The sequence below is a fragment of the Nannobrachium achirus genome, assembly GCF_963921795.1.
Source record: "Nannobrachium achirus genome assembly, chromosome: 2".
NCBI classification, from domain to species: domain Eukaryota; kingdom Metazoa; phylum Chordata; class Actinopteri; order Myctophiformes; family Myctophidae; genus Nannobrachium; species Nannobrachium achirus.
The window spans coordinates 470302-496724 of record NC_137811.1 but is presented as its reverse complement, the minus strand read 5'-3'; the positions used below and the strand labels follow the sequence as shown (position 1 = coordinate 496724).

The 26423-nt window shown below is 44.5% G+C and overlaps 1 protein-coding gene across 1 annotated transcript in view; it reads left to right on the top strand.

The window, feature by feature from the left end:
- The window catches only part of thbs3a (thrombospondin 3a), a gene marked incomplete at both ends in the record, with an annotated part of 139692 nt that overhangs the window by 17072 nt on the left and 96197 nt on the right, over nucleotides 1–26423 (top strand). Inside the window, 7 exons of the mRNA XM_080753884.1 lie at nucleotides 3238–3491; nucleotides 14937–15039; nucleotides 15775–15801; nucleotides 19003–19085; nucleotides 19330–19381; nucleotides 20694–20842; nucleotides 25520–25660. Coding sequence (XP_080610010.1) covers nucleotides 3238–3491; nucleotides 14937–15039; nucleotides 15775–15801; nucleotides 19003–19085; nucleotides 19330–19381; nucleotides 20694–20842; nucleotides 25520–25660 — 809 coding nt within the window. The remainder of the gene's footprint in view (nucleotides 1–3237; nucleotides 3492–14936; nucleotides 15040–15774; nucleotides 15802–19002; nucleotides 19086–19329; nucleotides 19382–20693; nucleotides 20843–25519; nucleotides 25661–26423) is intronic.

Here is a 26423-nt window from a genome sequence, read left to right as displayed (position 1 = left end):
CCTCCATGTAACCAAGTGTAAAATCAGTCATTACGATGCCATCAAGGCCTGACAAAATACATTTTAGTTGACTAAATCAACTGTAGATTTAGTCGCCTAAAATCTTAAATTTAGTAGACTAAAACTAGACTAAAACAAAAACTTTTCAGGTGACTAAATTATTTGCGATTTGGTTAAATTATTTTAACCAAATAAAATCACTTCACTACCTTAAGTCAAGTTTCCGAAGCTTCCGTTGAATATTTATTGTGTAATACATTTGAAAAGAAACTGATTACTAATAACTAGTCAAATTGGTAATCATGCAAATGGTTTGATTCTGTTAAGGAAGAAAGTACCGTATTTCGCTGCCTTGCTTTCATCAAGGCAAAAAAATGCATCCTAAGACACACCATAAGTTTCACATGTATGCAGGGGACGGAGGAGGGGAGCCACCGTCACACAGAAATCACTTTTGCGATTATTTGCACCTTTGCGATTTTGCTAATTGCGTGGTTCCAAATCGCGATTTCGGTTTGAAAACGATTAATTGTGCAGCCCTATTTTAGGGTCAAGGCCACTTGGCCTTTGGTGTTGTCCATTTTTTTGAGGGCACAAAGTCCAAATGCCAGGGCAGGAAGGCCATCAAATAAAACAAGATTTTAGTCCATTGAATGATTTTGTTGAATTTAAGGGTTAGGGATGATGATAACCTAATCTGCAGTGAAATAGGTAAATTATGGTATTTACAATCTGATCCATGCTGGTTACACATCTTCATTCAGAAACATTGCCATTCAGAAGATTGACTTCCATTAGCCCTGCACCAATCAAAGTCAATGGATTGGTTTAAAGATGGGGACTCGGGAGAGATTTCAGAATCTCACAACAAAAGACATTGGTGTCTACATGACAAGAAAGAGACACTAGTGTCTGTCCAGTCTAGTCTCTACATATTGACAACAAGAAAGAGACAGAGGAGAAAGTGGTACAGTCAGCTGGGGCATTAAGGCCACAGTGGCCTCAAGTCATGCCATTTTTTTGAGGGGCACAAGGCCAAACTGAGGGGCAACGGCGGCCATGGCCTTCATGGCCTCCATGAAATTCCTGCCCTGGTCATATGACAACACCAGACCAAGAGAACCAGTCCGCTCAGAGAGTGGGCGGGTCTATGGGCTGGAGACAGGCAAGTCCACGGGGTCTATTAGGCAGAAATGCCCCTGTGCCCTTACTGTGGCGACTTGTGCTATTATTTTTTACAGCAATCGGCCAAATGGTGGCGCTGTAGGAAGCCTTCGAAAGTACGAACTTTGAACAGGTAGAGCTCATGCTCTGTTTGAGGTACAGCCATGAAACCTGTATACACGTATGCGTCTCCTCATGCCGAACAACTTTTACGCTCTGACTTTTAACCTCTGACCTTTAGATCCCCCAGAATTTTGAATTATATGAAAAACAGTAAAAATCTATCTCCTCCTGGGATTATTGCGTTACGCGCACGAAACTTTTTTCACATGAACTTTGGACCAATACGGTCAAACTTTCTGGTCGGATTTCTTTTAACTCTTTTTCTGCCAGATATTTTATTTATTTATTGGGTCTGGCGCCAGCTAAAAGCGGCTTACCTTTGCGACGTTATAGTAGATAGATAGACATTTATTTATTTATTTATTTTTTTGGATTGTGCAACATGCACTTTGGCAGACCAGGCAGCAGAGGGCGGCGTCATGCAAGAATTAATGTGAATTTGGTCGTTATGTGTTGCCATCCATTGAGACCAGTCTCTGGCCACAGAGCCACAGGGCCAGAGAAATCAACACGGAAGAGAATTGGTCTCCGTTGATGTTAACGCATAAGGGATTTTTAAGACCATCACTGCGGGCGATGTGATTACAGTACACGGCGGAGCGACCCCTCATCAGCTTACGGACATCAACAAGGTAAACGAACGAACGGCCGTATTGGCGCGACGCGACACAGAGAAATGGGGCGAACGGGAACGTCCGTAGCAGTAAAACAGTTAAAGTGAAACATTATTTTTTAATAATTCAATAAATATTGCGGTTTTATGCAAATTATTCTTCTGCCTCTAAATCATACATGCAAAGTTACACGTTCATGGCATTTGGTAAAGATGTAGAGGGTTAGTCAAAGTATCAATTTTATTCCAATCGGCCAAAGGGGGCGCTATACAAAGCGTTTGAAAATTCAAACTTCAAACGGGCATAAGTCATGCCTCGTTTCGTTTGAAGACATGCAACTTGCTCACACGCGTGCTTTGACTCAATCGGAAGACATCTGTGTATTTGTTAAGTAAGCTCCGCCCTTCGATTTTCTGCCATTTTGAGCAGTTTGTAAAACGCTTAAACCCGCTTTTATTCTGGAATTTTCGCGTCACGTCCACAAAACTTTTTTTTACATGAACTTTGGACCAATATCTAAAGATCTGTCATATCGGATTTTTTTTTAATTGAAACATGCTTTTTTAATAATTCAATGAATATTGCAGTTTTATGCAAATTATTCTTCTGCCTCTAAATCATACATGCAAAGTCACATTTTCATGATGAAATACTGTAGAGGGTTAGTCCAAATATCATTAAAACCAATCTTACCCCAATTGGCCAAAGGGGGGCGCTATATCATTTTGAGCAGTTTGTGAAATGCATAAAACCGTTTTTATTCTGGGATCTTTTTGCAATTTGCATGAAACATTCTACACACAATCTAAGGACCTTTATCTAACATGCCGATGAAGTGCACACAAAAAAATTATAAAATAATAATAATAAATATAGCTGCAAGCAGCGATAAAGTGGCCAAAAACACCTCAAATCATGAACACAGCCTGTGATTTGCGTGAAATCTTGCAAGCACATTCCCACTAAGTCAAGGAACAGATGCCAAACTTCTCACATTGACCTGTTATAGCGCCACCAGCGGGTCAACTTTTGCATAACACATTTTTGGAACAAAATGCCTCAAATCATGCATTGGCTGCGATCTTGACATTTTGTACTTTTATAGCCATTGTTTTTTGGCCCACAATTGTTTCGAAGGAACAATATTTTCTAGTTTTAATTTGACCCATTAGTCTAGTCGGGTCCCATGCAATTGGTTGGTTGCCTATATATGCTGTTTCTATGCCATGCATCTTAACCCAGTAGCACTTTGAGATTCGCAAGAATGTAAATTGCCGCGCGTTGTAAATAAAATGCAGTATTGTTATCATTGTTGTGCCTCCTTCAAAACCCTCAGCTCTTGTGCGCTACGTCCGCGCCGACGGCAAGATCTACACGGTGAACCTGCAGAGCGCCAGCCTGGCGGACGGCCGGAGCCACTCGGTGCTGCTGCGGGTGGGCGGCCTGCGGCGCAGCACGCTCACCATGGAGCTGTATGTGGACTGCCGCCTGGCCGACTCCAGCCAGGGCCTGCCCATGCTGGTGCCTCTGCCCCGCGACGCCCAGGCCGTGGAGTTCCGCAACGGCCTCAAGGCGTACGCGCGGCTGCAGGTGAGCACGCTTTCCTGCCGTACCACTAAAATGTGGAACACCCTCTACCGAAGGCCTTAAAGGGATATTCCACTTTCAAAATAACTTTTGGTCATTTTATCGTCTAATCAGGCTTTTGGGAACACCCAGGACAGTTTTTGAATTTCTTCATTCAATATTTAGATATTTGATATTCCCCCCCATTTTCCCACTTCCAGGACCTTCCTATACAAACGCATTATAACTTCAAACTCCATTTTAAAGTTATACTATGTAACTTTTTTTATAAATCAAATCTTAAAATTGTCCTAACTGTTAAATCGCTAAAGTTTTACAACACCCACTCCGTTATTTTCAGCTTCTAAAGCCTTCTCTTTATATGTTTTCTATGAGCCGTGAAGGGGGTAGAATTTCGCTGCAAAATTACGTCATCTCGGCCAATCACATCGCGGATAATACACACATGATACACTACCGGCCAATCACAGCGTGTCTGCCGTCTCTTCAGGAAATAGCCTCCCTCAGCAACAAATGTTTACGATGGTGAAGGATTCTTAACCTCTTACTCCCCAAATCCTGGTCAGAAAATTACGTTCTACCCCTCTACGGATTCGTATCGGTCGCGGTGGTTTGCGGCCCCGCTCCGGTGGTCCGTGGCGACTCCGGGCGAAAAACAATTTTGTAACCCATTTTTTCACCCAGTGCCAATTGCCTATGTAATCCTGGGCTCTGCTCTCCCTCTGCCACGCCTGGGGAGACAACGGACTGACCTCATGCTTCCTTCTATGCATGAGGAGTCCAAGTTGCTTCTTTTCACCTGACAGTGGAGATTTCCCTGGTTTGGACGTAGCGCGTGGAAGGAACACGTTATTCCAACCAGTTCCTTTCCCCTCCATCAGGCGCCCCGGCTGGCCAGGGGGAGGCATTATTGAGACCAGGATTACGTGCATGTTTTTGTGAGGGTATCAACCCTAGGAGACACGGAGAGAACATGCAAACTCCACACAGAAAGGCCCTATCGCCAACCCCACCTAGGGTGTGGGCGCTGATGACGCGGAGGGAGGAACACGCCGCCAGCGCCCACAGCGTCCCCCGGCGGGAATCGAACCCAGGACCTTCTAGCTGTGAGGCGAAGCGCTAACCACTACGCCACCGTGCCCCCCTAACCATGATAGATTCAATGAAAACAACTTTCCTTTTTTCTGGTGACTCCTGACACCCTCCGAATACATGAGCAGGCCGTGCTTTTTCGATAAAATTTGAAAAAGATTATAAAAAAGAAATGAAAAAGGTTATGAAAAAAAAAACACGGCCTGCTCACGTATTCGGAGGGTGTCAGGAGTCACCAGAAAGAAGGACAGGTGTTTTCATTGATTCTATCATGGTTAAAATGGAGTTTGAATTTATAAAGGGTTTGTATATAGGAAGGTCCTGGAAGTGGGAAAATGGGGGGAAATGAATATCAAATATCTAAATACTGAATGAAACAATTCAAAAACTGTTCAGGGTGTTCCCAAAAGCCTGATTAGACGATAAAATTACCAAAAGTTTTCTTGAAAGTGAAATATCCCTTTAAGCAATAGATTTGAACCACTTTAACCATTATTTTATTCTTTAACTATTGAAAGATAGCAGATCTACATCAGTTGTGCAAGTCTTTGAAACGTCACGTCACGTCACGTCACGTCACGTCACGTCACGTCACGTCACGTCACGTCACGTCACGTCACGTCACGTCACGCCACGCCACGTCTTGATTTCTTACATGGCCCTCTTCTAGCGCCATCATCAAGCCGATTTTAGCAAAACACATTTTTGGACACTGCTCCTACAGATTTTGGCCTGAAATCACGCAAAGCGGTACACAGTATCTCTAAAGTCATGTCATCAACATGGATCTGTCCCATTTCCCATATTCCCTCCTGATTGGCTACCATTACCTTCTAAAGTTTGTGTATGCGAACTGACGGTCGCTTATCTCGCTTATCTCCCGATTAGGGAGTCTTTCTGGTCATTAAATAGGACTTTTTCTTTCTTACCGTTGCGTGCTGCTCGTCCCTGGTCATTAACGTATTTCCCAGAGTAGACCAGTCAATCAATGCGGACAGGAAAAATAAATCCACGTTTTCTTCAGATATGTAATCTTTCTTCTAAGCCATTGTTAATGACGAGTCACACTTGCAATTACATTTCGTCTTACCATTTGAATTTTACCCATTCAAGTCTATGGGGAAATGTAATCCACTAATAAATGAATGGCCATATATGGACATTACTGTGTCAGACCTTGTCCCTTTCATGCCCATAACGGTATATGGAGATCGCTGATGTTATCAATATTAAGCGCAAAATCTTGGAATGCCCATACAGTATATGTGGTAGGAGTAGTGCAGTAAAAAAAAAAAAAAAAAAAAAAAAAAAGTTTATCTAGGAGGTGATGGAAGATGGATGAAATAAAGTCGGACAAGTACTATAGTCTGGCTGCCCCTGCAGGGGCAAAGCTTAACAACCAGTAAGACTCCCTAATCGGGAGATAAGCGACCATCAGGCCGCAGTGTGATTTGAGAGCAAAATGTAGAGGAGCAGTGTCCAAAAAAGTGTTCAGCCTGATGGTGGCGCTATATGGGAGAGATCCATATTGATGACATGAGTGTAGACATATTGTGTACAGATTTGCGTGATTTTAGGGCAAAATCTGTAGAAGTGTCCAAAAATGTGTTTGAAAAAAATCGTCCTGATGGTGGCGCTATATGGGCCAGATCCATGTTGAAGACATGAGTGTAGACCAAGTGTGTATCGATTTGCGTGATTTTAGGTCAGAAATTGTAGGAGCAGTGTCCAAAAATGTGTTTTGCAAGAATCTGCCTCATGGTGGCGCTAGAAGAGGGCCATGTGAGAAATGAGGTTGTGGTCTGTCAGGCAAGGAGTGTGTGTGCAAAATGTGGCATGGATCGGGGCAACGGTTGCGGAGATATGAGCAGGGCAAAAGTGTGACGCATGACGTGTGACAGACTGACAGACTGACGGACAGCTGGTCGAGGTTACGTTTCCTTGAATGATGATATGTAAAATTAGTTGATTCACGTTGACATTTTCATGACCACACTTAGAATCAGCGATGTGGTGTGTGCGTGTGCGTGCGTGCGTGTGTGTTGTGTGTGTGTGTTTGTGTGTGTGTGTGTGTGTGTGTGTGTGTGTGTGTGTGTGTGTGTGTGTGTGTGTGTGTGTGTATGTGCACACCAATGCGTGCGTGCTTGCGTGCGTGCGTGCGTGCGTGCGTGCGTGCGTGTGTGTGTGTGTGTGTGTGTGTGTGTGTGTGTATGTGTGTGTGTGTGTGTGTGTTGGCGTTCCCAAAGCAGACCAGTACTCCAATTACCTCAGAACTTGGCAGAAATATCAGTCATGGGTCTGGCCTTTGGACACACTTCCTTTCGCCCTTTCAATTTTCACACTTTTTGTACACTTGAGAGATTCTGGGCCAGATTTTGGCGATGTGCGTGAGCCGTGGACAAACAACCTACAAAGTGTAAGGAGATAACTGCACACTGTGCGCAGGCACGGCCCGTTTCACACCAATGTTAATTTTGACAGCAAATGTGTGTTTTGTTCTATTTCATCCCTCCTGACCACCTCGCGCATGCGTAGTCGAGTGTTTAAACCAAAAAAGTCACTCGTGACCCCCGTATGTCCCGGTAGTGGTCTATATGTATCGGGGATCATCGGGGAATCAGTCCCTTTTTTCTTCTCGCATGCGAAGTTGTAAACCTTGCGTTATGCTTAAGCTTAATGATTACGCTGCATTGCTATATATAAAATAAATCTACTTATTAAAACTTAAGTTGCTAGTAGTTCCGCGGCCATGTAAATTGGCCGGAGTAGCGAAGCGTTCGCCCTCCGGGGACTGCAACTTTGTCAACAACAAACAAAGTGTCCACGCTATGGCGTTCTCATCTCCTCTCGCCGGTAAGGAAGGGTCTTCTCCGGACGGAAGGTAAGGTTGTTAGTGGTGCTATCCGCATTTAAGACGACGCTCGATTTGAGTCAGTCTGAATTTGTTAGTTGTCCTCCTATGTTGAGAAAAGCTGCGTCCGCGCCCCTCCAATGTGTGGTGGCTTGGTTAATCGTGAACGGTTCCGTGAGTTTAACCATTATTAAGTATAGAAAGTACAACTTTCTTTTTTCTGAAACGCTGTTTTTAGCGGTTTGATTTTCGTTGTTATTATACGGTCCCCGCTGGTGACGGCGAGCGCTGACGCTCCCCGCTCCCAGCGTGTGGGTTTAGCTTAGCTAAGCTTTTTTCTTTTTCAGTTTTGCTTTCTCGTTAAAGGCGTTTGCCTAACAGCTATCATTATAGCATTTTGCTGTTGTTCATTGCCCCTGCTGGGTAGGCAGCTACGCGCTCCCTTCCCCCATTAGCCTAAGGCGTCTACGTTGTAGCCATTAGCCAGCTACTAGTAGCTGGCTAACTTTGTTTTTTTCTATATCAAGTTTTTTTGTTAACCCTTTGTGGGCATAGGCAGCTGTGCGCTCCCTGCCCCTAGTTTCAGCAGCTACTGTGTGACTAACTACCATTTTATGCTGTATTTCTGTTGATTTATAGTTTAATTTAATAATATAATATATTGTTTTATTTATAGTATTTCTTGATTACTGTATATATTTAGAAAGTTTTTTATATATACAGCTTTTGAACAACGATAACCTCTGCTGGTGCAGGCAGCGTAAGCGCTTCCTCCCCCCAGCAAGTTGTCCACAAGTCAACTAGCAGCCTCTGCTGGTGTAGGCAGCGTGAGCGCTCCCTCCCCCCAGTATAGCCAAACAGCAACAGCAATGGAGGGCTCTCACGTGTGTACCAACTGTGAGGCCCGTCTTCATTCTGATGATGGCCATGACCATTGCCCCAAGTGTCTTGGCCTACAACATCTCAGGGAGGCATTCACTGAGAAAGCCTGCATGAACTGCACCTACATGCCTCGGGCAGTAAAGGTTGCCAGGCTGGCAGAGGTAGAAGGCGAAGCCGAACTCCCGCCAGGCCAGTCAGCTTCACAGCAGACTAGACGCTCTAAGCGCCGGGTGGAGGCAGCTCCTGCTGCTGCTGGTGCCTCCCTCCCTCCCAAAAAGAAGACAAAGACAAATTGACATCAAAGGTTGATCTGCTGTCCGTCGAGTTGGCTCAGATGAAGGCTATGCTAATGGCTCACCGGCCTGTGTCCCCATCAGATCTGGCTCAGGTTCCCGGTCCACAAATGCCACATCTTGAACCAGAGGATGATGCGCTCTCCCTGGCGGCCTCAGCCACAGACTTCCACGAGTATGACGAACATGTGGAAGATGAGGACGATGGGTCCTCCCGGACCTCAGACCTGGGCTCCCATTCCTCAGATCGGAGCTCGCTGGCCGCAACAGAGGATTGCTCTATGCACGAGATTATGCGCATGGCCTTGGAGCGCCTGAACGTACCTATGCCGCAGCAAGCCGAGGCGGCTCCTGCTAGCGCCTTCTTCAGGCGCAGGCCACCCCCCACAGCCTTTACTGTTCCTCATTCAGAGGACTTTCTGAGGGAGTTGCATGCCAGCTGGGCAGACACTAAAGCTGGCGCCCGCATGGGTGCAGACGCCCGCACCCTGGCTGCAATGCATGATGCCGCAGCAGTGGGTCTGGATCATATGCCGGGTATTGAGCCGTGCATTGCATCCCTTGTACTACCCCCAGAGGAATGTCTGAGCCAGGACACTAGGTGCCCTAGCCCCCAGTGCAGGCTCACAGACGACTTGCTCATCAGAGCTTACGATACAGGATCTCGTGCAGGCCGTATAGGCAACTCCCTCTCACACCTGAGAGCCATTAGAGGGAGCTGGCTGCAATGCATGATGCCGCAGCAGTGGGTCTGGATCATATGCCGGGTATTGAGCCGTGCATTGCATCCCTTGTACTACCCCCAGAGGAATGTCTGAGCCAGGACACTAGGTGCCCTAGCCCCCAGTGCAGGCTCACAGACGACTTGCTCATCAGAGCTTACGATACAGGATCTCGTGCAGGCCGTATAGGCAACTCCCTCTCACACCTGATGCTTGCCCTCTCAGCTAACCTACGTGAGGGCAACAAGGATGTAGAGGACAAGACAGGAGGAGGCAACATCCCCTTCTGTGATGCGGCCCTGGAGGCATTTGGCCTCATGTCCCGGGAGCTTGGACGGATGATGTCCTATCTTGTCCAGGCTCGACGCCAGGTTTGGCTGTCCCAGGCACAGATAAGAGAGAGGTCAAAGAAAACTTTACGTGCTCTCCCAGTGGAGCCTGGAACTGTGTTCGGCTCACATGCCCAGGAGGCACTGGAGAGAACAATTCAGGCGGGGCAGACCAGACAGCAGCTCGCAAGCCTGCGACGCATGCCTCCCCCCAGCAGACCTCCCCCCGGTAGGGGTAGGGGCTCCTCAACTGCCCCACGGGATTATACACCACCGGCTCAAGCCAGAGGCCAGCGCCGCTATCAGCAGCCTGCACAGGGGCAGACCCGGGACCCTCGGTCCTCTGCCCCCGCGCCCCCTAGGCCACCTAGGCAGTTTCAGGCCCCGGACCCTGGACGCCCCCCCTCCAGGGCCCCTAGGGGTCGAGGGGGCAGATACTGAAGCCACGGGGCTGGCCGTCGGATATTTTTTACATCAGCAGCTCAGGTACTGGGCTGCTCAAGCTTCGGACCCGTGGGTGGTTTCCACTCTAACCCACGGGTACAAGCTCCAATTTCGACGCCGGCCCCCCACAGCCAGCCGGGTCAAAATGACTACCATCGGCGACCCGGCAAAAGCCATCATCTTAGACCAGGAGCTATCCGCCCTCCTGGGCAAGGGCGCCATAGAGCCCGTAGACCCCCTCTTAGAACCTTGGGGGTTCTATTCGACATATTTTCTTGTACCAAAGAAAACCGGCGGATTCCGTCCCGTTTTAGATCTAAGAGGACTAAACCAGTATCTGAAAGTCATGCCGTTCCACATGCTGACACCGGCAGATGTGATAAAGGCAATTTCCCACGGGAGTGGTTCACGTCCGTGGATTTAAAGGACGCATATTTTCACGTCCCCATCGCCCCTCAATATCGCCATTATCTGCGGTTCGCCTATCGAGGGCTACACTGGCAATTCAGGGTACTTCCGTTCGGCCTCTCCCTCTCCCCAAGGGTTCACCAGGTGCGTGGCAGCAGCACTGGCACCTCTGCAGGCCCAGGGAATGAAGGTCCTGCCATATCTGGACGACTGGCTGATATGCGCACCATCCAGGGCACAAGTCGCCGAGCAGACAGAACGTCTTCTGTCCCACGTATCCTGCCTCGGATTAAAGGTAAACCTAGAAAAGAGTTGTTTGAATCCACTGCAAACCACAACATTTATTGGCCTGGCCTTGAACTCAAGGAGTATGACAGCCCGTCCGTCCCCCCGCCGGGTGGACGACATTCTGAGACTCCTGCCCTTTTTTCGGAGAGGCAGGTGTCTGCGGTATCTCTCGTTCCTCAGTCTTTTGGGCAAACTAACGTCCATTGCGGCTGTTGTTCCGCTTGGCTTGCTGCGGTTGCGCCCCTTGCAAAGGTGGCTCAACAGTTTCCATCTGGATGCCGAGCGACACAGACACAAGAAGGTCCGGGTGTCCCAACGGTGTCTCCTTGCCCTAGTCCCGTGGAGGGACACGGCTTACATTTCAAAGGGCGTCCCTATGGGGTCCCTTCCTTCCAAGTCGGCACGGCTCCTAGAGGTGTCCACTGTCCACGGAACTCTTGGTGTGGGCAGCGCCACGCCTGGCCAGCCTACGGGCAGTGTATGTGCCAGGGGACCGAAACCAGGTAGCAGACTTCCTCTCCCGTCAGAGGCCTCCTCCGGGAGAGTGGCGCCTCCATTCGGAGGTGGTGCAGTCCATCTGGGACCACTTCGGCAGGGCGGAGGTGGACCTGTTCGCCTCGGAGGCGTCAGCCCACTGCCCATTGTGGTTCTCTCTCGCAGAGACAACCAGTCCTCTGGGCCAGGACGCACTGGCTCACCCTTGGCCGGATGTGCTGCTTTACGCATTTCCACCTCTTCCTCTGATACAACTAGTTCTCCAGAGAGTGCTTCAGGAAGGTCACAAAGTTCTTCTGATAGCACCTTTCTGGCCGGGGAGAACTTGGTTTCCCCTGCTCCACAGGCTCAGCCGTGGGATGCCATGGCGCCTCCCCGACAGGCGAGATCTACTATCGCAGCTGGGGGGTCAGATCTGGCACCCCAACCCTCAATTCCTCAAGCTTTTTGCTTGGCTGCTGCAGGGCCCGAACCGCTCCTGAGCAGCTGTACGGGCTCCGTTCAAGAAACAATCATGAACGCAAGAGCCCCTTCCACTAGAGCACAGTACAGCAATCGCTGGAAGCTTTTTTCCAATTGGTGTAAGGCCCGCAGTGAGGATCCGGTACGCTGCTCTATACCGATAATCCTGCAATTTTTACAATCGCTCCGTCATAGGGGCCGGTCCCCGTCCACTTTAAGAGTTTATTTAGCGGCCATATCTCATAATCATGTGAGAGTTGATAATGGCACAGTGGGGAGCCACTGGATGGTGTCTGAGTTTCTCAAGGGGGCTCGGAGGCTCAACCCCCCACGAGCCCCAAGAGCTCCAGCATGGGACCTTAATTTGGTGTTAGATGCCCTATGTGGGCCTCCATTTGAGCCCTTGGCCAGGGCACCATTGAAGTGGCTGTCTTGTAAGACGGCCTTCCTCCTGACCATAACGTCAGCAAAACGCGTCGGGGAGCTCCATGCCCTCTCCGTGAGCGAGTCATGTCTGAGGTGGAACGCAGATGGCTCAGGCGTCACCCTTTGGCCAAATATTGCGTTCCTCCCCAAGGTACTTTCAACTGCACACCTTAACCAGCCTATACGGCTGGCTCAGTTTATCCCTCCAGCAGGAGAGAGTATAGGCAGGACGGAACTATTGTGTCCAGTGCGGGCCCTAAGGGCCTATGTTTTGGCTACCAAGCGCATTCGGTGCTCGGAGCTGCTGTTTGTTTGCCATGGCGGCCCGAAGAGGGGTTGTGCGCTGTCAAAACAGCGCCTCTCACATTGGGTTGTGGACACGATAAGCCATGCCTATGTGGCAAGCGACCATCCCATACCATCGGGTATACGCTGCCACGACACTAGAAAGGTCTCCACATCGTTGGCTGCCCTGAGGGGCGTGCCCTTGGATGAGATCTGTGCCGCTGCCTCTTGGGCAGCACCAGGTACATTTGTGCGATACTACAGGGTTAACGTTGCCACCCCACATCCATTGGGTGCGGTCCTCCGCCCAGAGTCCTCTCATTCTTCCCACTGAGGTTTGTATTGGGATTCTTCGTGACTTTGTTGGTATACGTCATTCAGTGCTAAAGCACCGCCTCTGGCGGTCAGGAGGGATGAAATAGAACGAAAGTTACGTATGTAACTACGGTTCTATGAATCCCGAATGACCGCCAGAGCACTGGGTCACTCAGAATCCTCGCATTCTTGCAAGAAGATTCTGTAGGGACTGATTCCCCGATGATCTCCTCAGGTGTTGTGTGCTGAAAATAGCCGATCTACAAGCTCACAAAGCGTCGTGAGCTTGTAGATCGGCTATTTTCAACACACAACCAAGTGTAAAATCAGTCGATGCCATCAAGGCCTGCCAAAAATACATTTCAGTTGACTAAATCAACTGTTGATTTAGTCGCCTAAAATCTTATGATATTAGACTAAAACTAAAACTTTTCAGGTGACTAAATTATGGCCGACTCCAGCCAGGGCCTGCCCATGCTGGTGCCTCTGCCCCGCGACGCCCAGGCCGTGGAGTTCCGCAACGGCCTCAAGGCGTACGCGCGGCTGCAGGTGAGCACGCTTTCCTGCCGTACCACTAAAATGTGGAACGCCCTCTACCGAAGGCCTTAAAGGGATATTCCACTTTCAAAATAACTTTTGGTCATTTTTCATCTGGCTTTTTTTGGGACACCCCGGACAGTTTTTGAATTTCTTCATTCAGTATTTAGATATTTGATATTCATTTCCTTCCATTTTCCCACTTCCAGGACCTTCCTATACAAACCCATTATAACTTCAAACTCCATTTTAACCATGATAGATTCAATGAAAACAACTTCCGAATACATGAGCAGGCCGTGTTTTTTTCGATAAAATTTGTCATTGATTTCTAGAAATGTTTTGGCGAAATGAAAATTATTAAATACAATAAAAGATTTAAAAAAAATGAAAAAGGTTATGAAAAAAACACGGCCTGCTCACGTATTAGACTAAAACTAAAACTTTTCAGGTGATTAAATTATGACTAAAACTAAATGACATTTTATTCAAAAGACTATGACTAAAACTAAATCAAAATTTGCTGTCAAAAACAACATTGTGAAAAAGGCACACAGCCTTCAGAATACTCTCACTGTCTGAGACATGCGCGCCGTGCGTGCGTTCTTGCATGTGTGTGTGTGCATATAATATGAATGCAATTGTTATGACAAAAAAACATGTCGGCAGTACTCCCATTTGTCGAGTCGGTGTGTACAAAATGCCCAAACAATGCCAGCCCCGTCATTTTCAGGAGTCCCCTGCCAATCATGATTGATGATGTACAGCTGTGTGTCTTCATTCAACCACTGGTCGTGGAGGAGGCCTTTATAAATCACTGGCAGACCTTGGAGAGGAAACCTGCTCTGACATTTCACCACCACGGCAACGTCGATTTATTTGCATATGGTGCATTTCATACGTGTGAAACGTGCTTTGCATAAAACATAAAACAAGTGTTTAAAAATAATACTAAAACGGCTAGTTCCATTTCCTGGTGGCGCAGTGGTTAGCGCTTCGCCTCACAGTTAGAAGGTCCTGGGTTCGATTCCCACCGGGGGACGCTGTGGGCACTGGGGGCTTGTTCCTCCGTCCGCGTCATCAGCGCCCACACCCTAGGTGGGGTTGGCGATAGGGCCTTTCTGTGTTGAGTTTGCATGTTCTCCCTGTGTCTCCTAGGGTTGATACCCTCACAAAAACATGCAGTAATCCTGGTCTCTATAATGCCTCCCCCTGGCCAGCCGGGGCACCTGATGGATGGGAAAGGAACTGGTTGGAATAACGTGTTCCTTCCACGTGCTACGTCCAAACCAGGGAAATCCCCTCTGTCAGGTGATAAGAAGCAACTTGGACTCCTCATGCATAGAAGGAGGTCAGTCCGTTGTCTCCCCAGGCGCGGCAGAGGGAGAGCAGAGCCCAGGATTACATAGGCACTGGGTGAAAATGGGTTACAGAATCGTGGGATAAAAATTATATAAAAAAAAAAAGAATAATTATGATTTTACTTATCCTCACACATATGAACAACTGTCTGTCTGTCTGTCTGTCTGTCTGTCTGTCTGTCTGTCTGTCTCTCTCTCTCTCTCTCTCTCTCTCTCTCTCTCTCTCTCTCTCTCTCTCTCTCTCTCTCTCTCTCTCAGGGTTCAGTGGAGTCCCTCAAAGTGGCACTAGGGGGCAGTGTTGCCAAAGCAGGAACTCTGACAGACTGTCCATTCCAAGGAGATTCCTCAGCACACAACACAGGTAATTTTCTAATGATTTGTATACATCTATCATACATTTGATAACGGGCCAGCGCTGACGCGACCCAGCGACCGAAAGCAGCGCGGCTGACACGAGCGACCCAGGTTGAAAAGACACTTAACTCTGAACTAAGTAAGATCTGCACATGGCTTAACGACAACAAATTATCAATTCACCTGGGAAAAACTGAATCCATCCTCTTTGGATCAAATCATAACCTCAAAAAAGTCGATAACTTCACAATCAAAGTGGGTGACAAGGTCATAACACGAAAAAACAAAATCTCCTACTTAGGATGTATCCTTGAAGCTAATCTTTCCAGCAAAACGATGACTTCTAAAGTAATGAATAAAATCAACCAACGAACTCGTTTCCTACAGAGGATCGCCCCGATGGTCAATTTCAACACACTGAAGACCATAGCTGGTGCAATAATCCAGCCCCTCTTTGACTATGGAGTCCACGTATGGTATTTTGACGCCCCACAAGCATCTACGCCGAAAATAGCCGATGTACATTATTTTTTACCAATTTTCCTCCCAGAATAGGGATGCTAGGTTTGAAGTGGTTCATGTAAAAAAAGTAAAATTGTTCCTATTACATTTGACAGACCCCCTGTTGTAACACTGAGGACCCACCTAGGGTCCCGGGTGCCCTGTTGAAGACCCCTGGTCTACAGCATTGTTGTTGTTGTTGTTGATAATTACATCTGTATGTTGTCTGTTTTCTCTCTAGTGATCGGTGAGGTCAACTCCATTCTAGGTCAGTATTCATAAAAAAAATAAAACAATAAAAAAAACGTCTTTCTTATTCACCTTGAGACTACAGTAGGCCTACCGTACTGCCCTAAAAAGGCAGAGTGCAGTAACTACATTTTCGGACACACTGTCTTATTTGTGTCGCCCAAAGGTCAAATTAGCCTTCATGATATTGGGGGATGAACAATTAGCTCAAGAACAGATATACAATCAGTGTAATATCACTTATATGCCTTTATCTCATTTGGCTGATCAGCTGTAACACTTTTAAACCCATGTTTTGGTGAAATTATTGTACGTAGTTACTGCACTCTGCCTTTGTAAGGCAGCGTAGTCCTAAGTGAAAATTAGGGGTGTAACGATACATTTTAACAGCGATACCATACGCATCACAATACATGGTTATCATGTATGCACAATACACCTGCATGTATTGGTTATCATGTATGCATCACAATATACCCGGCCGATGTTAGTCGCGGCCGGCCGGCCGAATCCCTCTACGATACATGGACGACATTGGTTCATTCATGGTGATACGATACAATTCAATGATTTTCAAATCGATATAGTAACTATTTAGCAAATACATGAAATGTGTTTGTGAAACATGTTGATAGTGCAGGCAAACATTTATTATTATCGATATAAATAAACACAGTGATCCTCTGGCAAATCCATGGACATTGTATTTCAACACCTATGGACAAACCTGCAGCTTGACATGAACACAGAGATTACACACATTTATAGATAAACCAGCAGTAGCTATATGTAAAGTAATTAGACCCTTCTTTTTTATTTTTCTTCTTAAAATTGCTAAATACAAGGCACAAATACTTTCCATACAATCAATTATTTGCATTGCAAAATGATTTGATACTGATTATTTGCATTGTAAAACGATACAATACGATACAAAGCCATGTGATATGCATATCAATATCGATTTTTCGATGCAGTTACTACCCCTAGATAGATACAATACATGATATCCCTTACAGCAGTGTTTCTCAAACGGGAATGCGTGTACCCCTAGGGGTACGCGGGGGTACTGCAGGGGGTACGTGAGGAAAAAACTAGAAAATGGGAATATGTATTTAGTGTTAAAACATTGACAGATTTTGTGTGAACCATTGCTCATTTGTAAATTGTTAAACCAAATTACGTCAATACCTTGATTAGTACAACTGATATTGAATAGAAAGCAATGTTTGTTTGCCATTATGCTCTTTTATTTAGAACAAGGGAACTGGACTTTTCATGTACATTTTTCGAAGCAAAATGCTGTATTCAGGGGAATACTTGCCTTCAGAAATCAGTAAAAGGGAGTACTGCTAGGCCTGTCACGATTTACGAAAAAATCGATTTAAATCGATTTTATTGGGGGACGGTGAAAATCAATTTTTTAAAAAACGTATCGCGATTCGACCACCAGAGGTCGCCCTCAACTTAATCTCCATTCTGTCTTCAACGTCTCTGCCCGTGTTCAACGTCTAACGTCAGGCAGACACAGGCAGCGGCAGCTACAGTAGGAAGGCTCACCCACTCACAGCTGCCAGCGTGCCTCCATTGGGCTGCAGAGAAGAGCTCCGCGATTTCGATTGACAAAGAGAGCAGTTAGTTGAGTGCTGTGTCATTACTTTGCTGCTACAGAGCATAGCACTAATCAGTGCTAAGGGCTAACAACAACAATGCTACGTACAGATGCATGTCTCTGCCACTGGTTACAATGTGGAAACAACGTTTCTAGTGAAAACAAGAATTGACACAGTCAATATATAAGCCGGTGGAATGGTAAACAAGAATTGACACATTCAATATATAAGCTGGTGGAATGGTGTGTTAGAAAGTCAGGGACTTTGAACAGTCTATCCACAATGAGACACTAGGTCTTGACTTTGATGAATTATTGATTTTGAAAAGAGGGTAAGAGTTGTTATTATGCCTTAGTTTGTGCCTGGCTTACAGTACAGTTGGCTTGATATGTACCACAAACAAATGCATTCTTTGATACAGTATTGAAAAAAGTGTAACAGTGTTGTTTAAAGAACAGGATTTGACATTTAAGAATTGATAAGTTTACACTATCTGTCATTTGCTATTTGCTACAGTATAGAGGATAAGAGAACATCTAAAACATACAGGATTCCTTGTAAGAGAAGACAAGTGAACTGAAATGTTATTGTTGTTTTTTGTCATTTGATTGTTCTACTGTATTGAAAAGAGCATAAGAGAAAACAGTATTGTTAAAAGCAAAAAAAATACTGGAATTGTAAGAATTGTGGATTTTTTTGGGTAATTTCTCTGGAAAATAAATTTGTTGAAAAAATCGTGAAAAAATCGTGACATCGTGAATCGTCAACCTTGAATCGTGATTCGAATCGAATCGTGGGTTTAGTAAATCGTGGCAGGCCTAGGTACTGCAGCCAAAAAGGTTTGAGAACCACTGCCTTACAGCTCACAACGCGTCACTTCGTGTCGCGCTGCGAGCTTGTACATCTGTATTAACCCATTTAGGCCTAGAATTATTGAATTTTTTTTTTTTTAAATAGCAGATATACAAGCTCACAGCGCAGCACCAAGTGCCGCGCTGCGAGCTTGTAGATCTGCTATTTTTGAAAAAAGTTGTGAAAATGTGTGCAAATCTTTGAATATATGTATTTTTAAAGCAACGTTTGTAACTCAAATTTTGCTTCTGGAGGGGTCCCTGGAACAAGATATTTTGAGATGGGGGTCCGTGGCCAAATAAATATCAGTTTGGGGGTCCTTCACATGAAAAAGTTTGAGAACAACTGACACAGTAGTCTCTCAAGAACAGACCAACTGAGCTCCAGTTAAGTGAAAAGGACCTTTTCTTTGACGATGGCTGGCCAGAGTGCTGACATAGAAACATAGGTTTTTCAAAAAATCTTAGGATTCAAAAGACACTAATAGAATCGGGTAAAAATTCTATTTTTCAATTTTTTTCAAAAATAGCAGATGTACAAGCTCGCCGCGCTGTGAGCTTGTATATCTGCTATTTTTCAATAGTTAAAGCAGAAAATAATGATACACAATAATGTGTACCCATTAAAAATACAAAGAAAATCAACCCAAATCTTCTCTTTTGAGGGTCCCATATCAAGACTGCGGTATTGATTCCCATTCACTGACATTTCAGAGACCAAAGCACTGACTGTATATATTTATTTATATTTATCAGGAGACCACACCAAGGCTCTGATTGGTCAACTCATCATCTTCAACCAGATCCTGGGAGAGCTACGAGAAGACATCAGAGAACAGGTGTGTGTGTGTGTGTGTGTGTGTGTGTGTGTGTGTGTGTGTGTGTGTGTGTGTGTGTGTGTGTGTGTGTGTGTGTGTGTGTGTGTGTGTGTGTGTGTGCATGTCTTTGCCTTCACATGGATCACTATAGCCTACATCTTATCAATGTGTGAAATGTAGAAATCCTCTCCTCTCCTCTCCTCGCCTCTCCTCGCCTCGCCTCTCCTCTCCTCTCCTCTCCTCTCCTCTCCTCTCCTCTCCTCAGGTGAAGGAGATGTCTCTCATTAGAAACACCATTCTGGAGTGTCAGGTCTGTGGTAAGTCAAAAAAAACTGTGACATAGCGAGTATGTGTTCGGAAAACAGAGTGCACTGTGTACACATCATCATCGTGTTTGGTTAGAGTTTGGCACAGTGCAGACTTGCCCAGTAAGACCAGGAATGCATTATTACACATTGTTAAGGGGAAAAATCCGCCTAAAATGAATGTTGAAATTGGAACAGTTGTGAACACAAAACTACAATGATCGTGGCTACTCTTGCCTCACCAAATGTCAGCTAACCCCTGAAAATTCACAAATGCTGTGTAAAACATCACATTTCTCTTATACCAAATTGTCCTGTTGTGATCACTTACTAGGGAAAAGATGATTGAAAAAGACCTCCGCCTATGGAAATTTAGCCTGCTGAATAGTAAATGAGACTCAAGACCTCATTTAAAACATATAATATAGTGAATAGAGAAATTGTTCACCAAGGTGTAATTGATAGGCAAAATTGTATGAATATATTCCAAACTATGTAAACTCTACAGATGTTTTAGTGAGAGTAGTGTTGTAATATTAATAATGTTAAAGTTTAGGGTGAAAAATGATGAATGACAATGTGTTCGTAAAGGTGTCTAGTAACATATCTAACAAAGATTGAAATTTAACATCCCTAGGAGAATCTTTGACAGTTAGTATTCACTATACTATACACTATACTGTAAGGGAAAAATTACTCCCAAAATATATGCTTTAAGTAGCATGTGAGGGGTCTAACTAGGTGTTTTTAATCATTCTGAATCCATTTCAAGCAATTGCTTTGCACGAAAAACATTCATTGGGCTAAAAACAGACCCAAAAAAACGATGGTTTAATGATGAGTCATCACTTTTCACAGTTGTATGGGGTCTATTTTTGGCCCAAGGAATGTTTTTCGTGCAAAACAAATGCTTGCAATGGATTCAGAATAATTAAAAACACCTAGTTAGACGCCTCACATCCCACTTAACCCATTTAGGCCTAACCTATAGAATAGGGCTAAATCAGAAATTAGCCTACAAAACAAATATGTTGCTACATACTGTACATGTACTGTAAGCCCCTCCCAAACAGCAAAATGTGTTCCCGGCCTGAAGCAGATTTTTTGGGAGCCATGTTTTCCCTTATAGTATAGTGAATGAGACCCAGAAGGACCCTAGCTGTCAAAGATTCTCCTAGGGATGTTGAATTTCAATCTTTGTTAGATATGTTACTAGACACCTTTACGAACACATTGGTGAAGAAAACGTTTGGTAAGGAATTTATTCCCAGCTTTGACAGGTATTCTGATAATATTCCCTAACTATCTCTCTCCCGCTCCCAAGGTTTCCATGAGCCGCGCTCACGCTGCTCTCCCAACCCTTGCCACAAGGGGGTGCTGTGCATGGAGACCTTCCAGTATCCAGGGTACCAGTGTGGGCCCTGCCCAGAGGGAACCACGGGCAACGGCACGCACTGTCAGGACATCGATGAGGTACGGCACCAACCATGGGGCGTATCGTTATAGTAACAGAATCTAAAAATCTATTTAAATTTGGAATGATCTACTTACTATATCGATATGCAAAAGCAAAATATGGTACAGTTTTGTATCTTATCGTTTAACAATGCAGAAAATTGGTATCGAATCGTTGCAAATAATCGATTGTATGGAGAAAAAAATTAAGAGGGAAAATAAAAAAAGAGGTGTCTTATTAGTTTTTTTGTGTGTTTGTGTCACAAACCTAACCTAACCCTAACCCTAACCCTAACCCATTCACGAATAGTGATTTTTAGTATTCTAATTATTCGACGTCAAATTATTCGAATAGTCGAATATTCGACAGGACTGGCCAAACTGTCAAATATTAAGTAAGCAAGAGGCGAACATTGTGAAAATAGCCGATCTACATGATCACGCGAGGCGTTGTGAGCACGTAGATCTGCTATTTTCACAATATTTATCTGCGGAACCGAGTGCTTGTCAGGGTGGGGGTCCCCATTATGTTTATTTTGGGGGTCACGGCCTAAAAAGGTTTGAGAAGCGCTCTACGAGAATGGGTTTGCCGATCTCTGACATCACGCCAGCTCTGGCTTCACTGTAATGTCACACTAACAGAATTCCTTTTATGCCCATATATGGAGTTCCCTGATGTCATCAATATTTATGATGCCCTGTTAGAGAGATCCCTGTGATGCCAGGGGGAACACATCCCTTTTATGCCCATATATGGAGATGTGGAGATCCCTTGTGGAGATCCCTTGTGATCCCTTGTGACTCTGCTTGGGTCTCCAAGTGTGGTCCAGGGACCCTCATGGTTTCCAACGTGGCTGCTGATGTGTTGTGCATGGAGCCTATGTTTTTCCTTTTGCCACTTTAAGTGAGTCATATTTTGTTTTGTCATTAATTGTGGGCTCGCCTGGAAGGCGAGCACACGTATGTTATCTTCATTATTTATCTATCAGTCAGTCAGTCAGTATCCTCAAAACTTTGGCGCGATTCATCTCTTAAACGCTTACACCTTTCAACACCATTCACATTTTTATGTGTTCAGCTTACTGAGGACACGTGTGCTTGTACTTTTGGTTTTGAAATGTTTTGTAGTTTAATTATAAAAAAATAAAAATGTTTAACTTTAAGCACCCAATGCATTTCCAATGGGTTTAGTGAGTGGGGAGAGAGTGAGACAGAGGAAAGGGACCCATGTTTATATTAAGTCGCTGTGGCTGCAATATTCACACTTCAGATATGCTATTTATATCAATGCGTTCACACAGGTCTGCTGTCTGATTTGATCCAAATGTCTAAGCTGTGTGATGTATAAAACTATAGTTATAGTTAAAACTATAAATAAATGTCCCTCTCCACTCTACTGATTGACACAGCTGTGATTAAAGGCTTGGCTGTCATTGGCTGTTCTGTGGTGATGTAGCCTTACATAAGTCGGACCTGCAGTGACAATGCGAAAGTCTCGGCAGAGACGTCTTAATGTAAGGCTAGTGGTGCTGCAAAGTAACCAAGTACATTTACTCAAGTATATACAAACAAGTACTTGTACCTACAGTACAATTTTTAGGTACTTTTACTCTAATTTCCATTTTTGTTACTTATACTCTACTATAAATACAGCATTTGACAGCTTCAGTTACTTTTTATTTAGCAGATTTTATTATTAATAATAATAATAATTATTAACACGCACGCACGCACGCACGCACACACGCACACACACACGCATACACACACACTGACACACAAACAACTGTTACTGTGTTACTGTGGAGACGTTTGCTTGTATTTGTCTTTGACACATGTTTTGTAGTGTTTTAGAAATTTAACTTAAAAAGAATAAGGTTCCCGGGCGATGGGCTTTACAGTATATATCCTAGAACCCGCAGGGGCACTCTGTGTGGTTGTTGTTGGTTGTCAGGGAGATATCACAACCAATGCATTTCCAAATCAGACGATCAACCGAAGTGGACCCACCTGGCAAAACCACACCCCAAACACTTTAAAAGCCATGAATTTCAGCCTGTCTGCATTTGAATCCTAGTATATCCCATATGCATTTGGATCAGCATGTCCCGTACTGTATACCAACTTTTACTTTACACTTTTGTTACTTATACTCCACTGCAATTGCATTTGGCAGCTTTAGTTACTTGTTACTTTGCAGATTTTATTATTAATACAAAACATACGGTAGATGAATCACGTAGAAGCTGATCTACAATGTGACATTGCGACATGTTGTGATCTTGTAGATCTGCTGTTTTTAAAAAGCTTGTCAATATTAGGACCATCTGCGTACTATTACTTTGATGTGGTTTGCTGGTTTGCAAAGTGTAGTTCAGGGACCCCTAGGACACACACACACACACACACACACACACACACACACACACACACACACACACACACACACACACACACACACACACACAGGTTCCCCATCTTTCTTCCCAGGCTTTAAACAGCCATAACTTCAGTTCCCAACATGCTACTGGTCTCGAACTTTTGTTGTTGGTTACCCGTCCACATTATATTTTAATTTTATTTTGATTTAATTGTCCATACCTTTAAAGGACCAGGTCACCTCTGGGACAACCAGATCTTATTTTATTGTTGTGTGGGACACGATCAACACAATCCTGTAATTTCTTGTGTTCAATCTGTGTTTTTAGATATTTTATTATTTCAGCATGCTACAACTGGTCATATGATGCTTTGTAGCATGATATTGCATCATCTCATGCATCATATGATGCAAAATGCATCATATGACCAGTTGTAGCATACTGAAATACTAAAATATCTAAAAACACAGATTGAACACAAAAAATAACTCAACATTGTGTTGATCGTGTCCCCACACAACAATAAAATAAGATCTGGTTGTCCCAAAGGTGACCTGGTCCTTTAAGTTCATGTAATAACACTGCTTGTCTACATTGTATTTGCATTACCATTTTACGTCAGTAAAATGAAAGAGAGCATTGCCTGGGAACTTGACACTTTTACTATTATTGTTTTGGGTTGGAATCGAGCCCACACTGTTTCGAAGGAACAGTATTTCTAGTGTCTTCTAAAATAGCCTACAGGCAATTTCTTTCATTGACTGTTCTTGGTAGCCTTACCAGGAACAATTATATCAATCGATAGGTGTAAATATTAGCAATATATAATATATAATCTACTGTAGGTAAGAAGCCCTCCCGAAACGGTTACATTTGGTGTTGCTCAGACTCAGCTTAGCAAACACATAATCCACACTATCATCATAACTAGACTCAGTTTCAACTTACAGTAAACACAAGTCACTTGCCATGTTTCCATAAGCTTATTCGAAAATAGGAAGCAAATTATCAGAAATTCGCATTAAGACAAAGCAAATTTAGCCTGTTTCCATTTGCGGGTGTCATTCGATTTGGTGACGGTCGCATGAGTTGATCGGGCTGATTTTTTCAGACCGAACTGAGATGTGAGCACTGCACGTCTGACTGCTGTGACTCGATCGCTGCACAGTGCACACTCGAGTCCTGCAAGTTTCAGCGTCCTCTGGAAAGGTGGCCGATCTGCAAGCTCACAACACGGCGCGGAGACGCGGATGCAAGCTGCTGTGAGCTTGTAGATCGGCCACTTTTGGCACGCAACACCGTGTGATGAGGAAGGGTTAGCCACGGATGGCTTGACTCCGTGAGGTGAAAACGGGAGGAATTTACACACGGTCCGTGTCACTCCGTGTGTAACAAACAACCGGTTTGTTTTGTGGGCTAACACTATACAATGGATGTTAAGCAGCAGGGGAAAGTGTTAAGTTGGAGGACGATATGGACCCAGAACGTCATAATGTATTCACATGTATTGTCTGACCCGTTTCCATTCACAAATGCGCATTTAGTTTATTCGATAAAGCCTTAAAATCCTCCTCCAAGCGGATAAAAGTTTTTACGGATAATGAAAGTTTATTCGAATTTTGAAGTGTTTCCATAAAAATATTTAAGCGCAAAAGGCTTAATGCGCATTAAGAGGCTTTGTGCAAACGCCACTACTGATTGCGTTGTGATGATTGTGCTTTTTTTGGGGGGGTGACCGTGAACCATTCACCGAAGACGCGATTGGTTCACACGGCAATCCCAGAAACGGCTGCAGTAGGAAGGGCTTTCAGACTGAATAACGGAGTGAAACAAAATGAAAATTCACGCTGATAATTAGGGATGGGACGATACGCGATATTATCGTTTATCGTGATGAAAAACACTCACGATAATCGTATCAATTCACCTTTTATTTGCCGAGCTGCATATCCGGTACCACTTCTTAAACCCTCTATAATTCGTAAAAGGAACATATAATATACTTACTTGATACAGTCTTTTTTCCACTCTCTATCAAATGTCTTTGCCAAAAATTTGTCGATCTACAAGTTCACAACACGTCGTGTTGTGAGCTTGTAGATCTGACATTTTTTGGCAAATGTTCCGCCCCAGGATAATGAATTTTGATTATCGCGATAATACCGTAAATCGCGATTTCTTTTGTCACAATAATCATGATATGAAATGTTCATATCGTCCCATCCCTACTGATAATCAGACTAAAGACTATGACTAAAACTAAATCAAAAACTTCCGTGAAAATGAACACTATTGTGTGGTTTTTGCTCCACAGTGCATGGAGGCCCAGCCGTGTTTCTCCCCCTCAGCGTGTGTCAACACGGCACAGGGTTTCTCCTGTGAGCCCTGCCCCCCCGGTCTGTGGGGACCCCCGCTTGTAGGCGTGGGCATGGAGTACGCCAAGAAACACAAGCAGGTGCAGCACGCACGCACGCACGCACGCACGCACGCACACACACACACACACACACACACTAGGGCTGGTAAACGAATATTCTCATTTCGAATATTCCTCAAATATGAGGAATAAATGTATCTACGACTATCCACAAGTTTCCTTGGGGTTTTACTGGAGACTATCAGGACCAAACTTCCGGGTTTAACAGCAGACATACAAGCTCACGTCGCGTCGCAGATGCAACCCGTTGTGAGCTTGTAAATCGGCGGCGGAACCTCGATGCGGACGTTTGCGCAATGCACTATGGGGCGTTGGAAACTCGTGGATAAAAAAAATATATATATTTGAATTGTTAATTAAAAAAAGTATTATTATTATTATTATTTTTGATTATGTTTATTTGACAAGTTATATTTAAAAAAATCCCCATAGAAAATGACTTAAAGGACAACTTTCTTTTCTTTCTTTTTTTTTTTTACAACAAAGGTTCATATTTTAGATTGTAATTAGAGAAAAGAAAAGATGTTAAAATGTTTTAATTGACTGCTTTCTATTGTTTGGGCAATTTCAGTATTTTGATTTCAGTGGGTGAGGGCATGCTTACAAGTGGTTAAATATTGTGTCTAAAAATATAAATATATTTTTAGACACAATAAGCCGGCGATTTCCTTGTTACTATTTACACCAGCCCACATAAGTCACATGATCTGCCCATGAAAGATTGTGGTGCATCTTGGGAATGGGCTTAATGGGCCTCATTCACCAATACGTTCTTAACTTT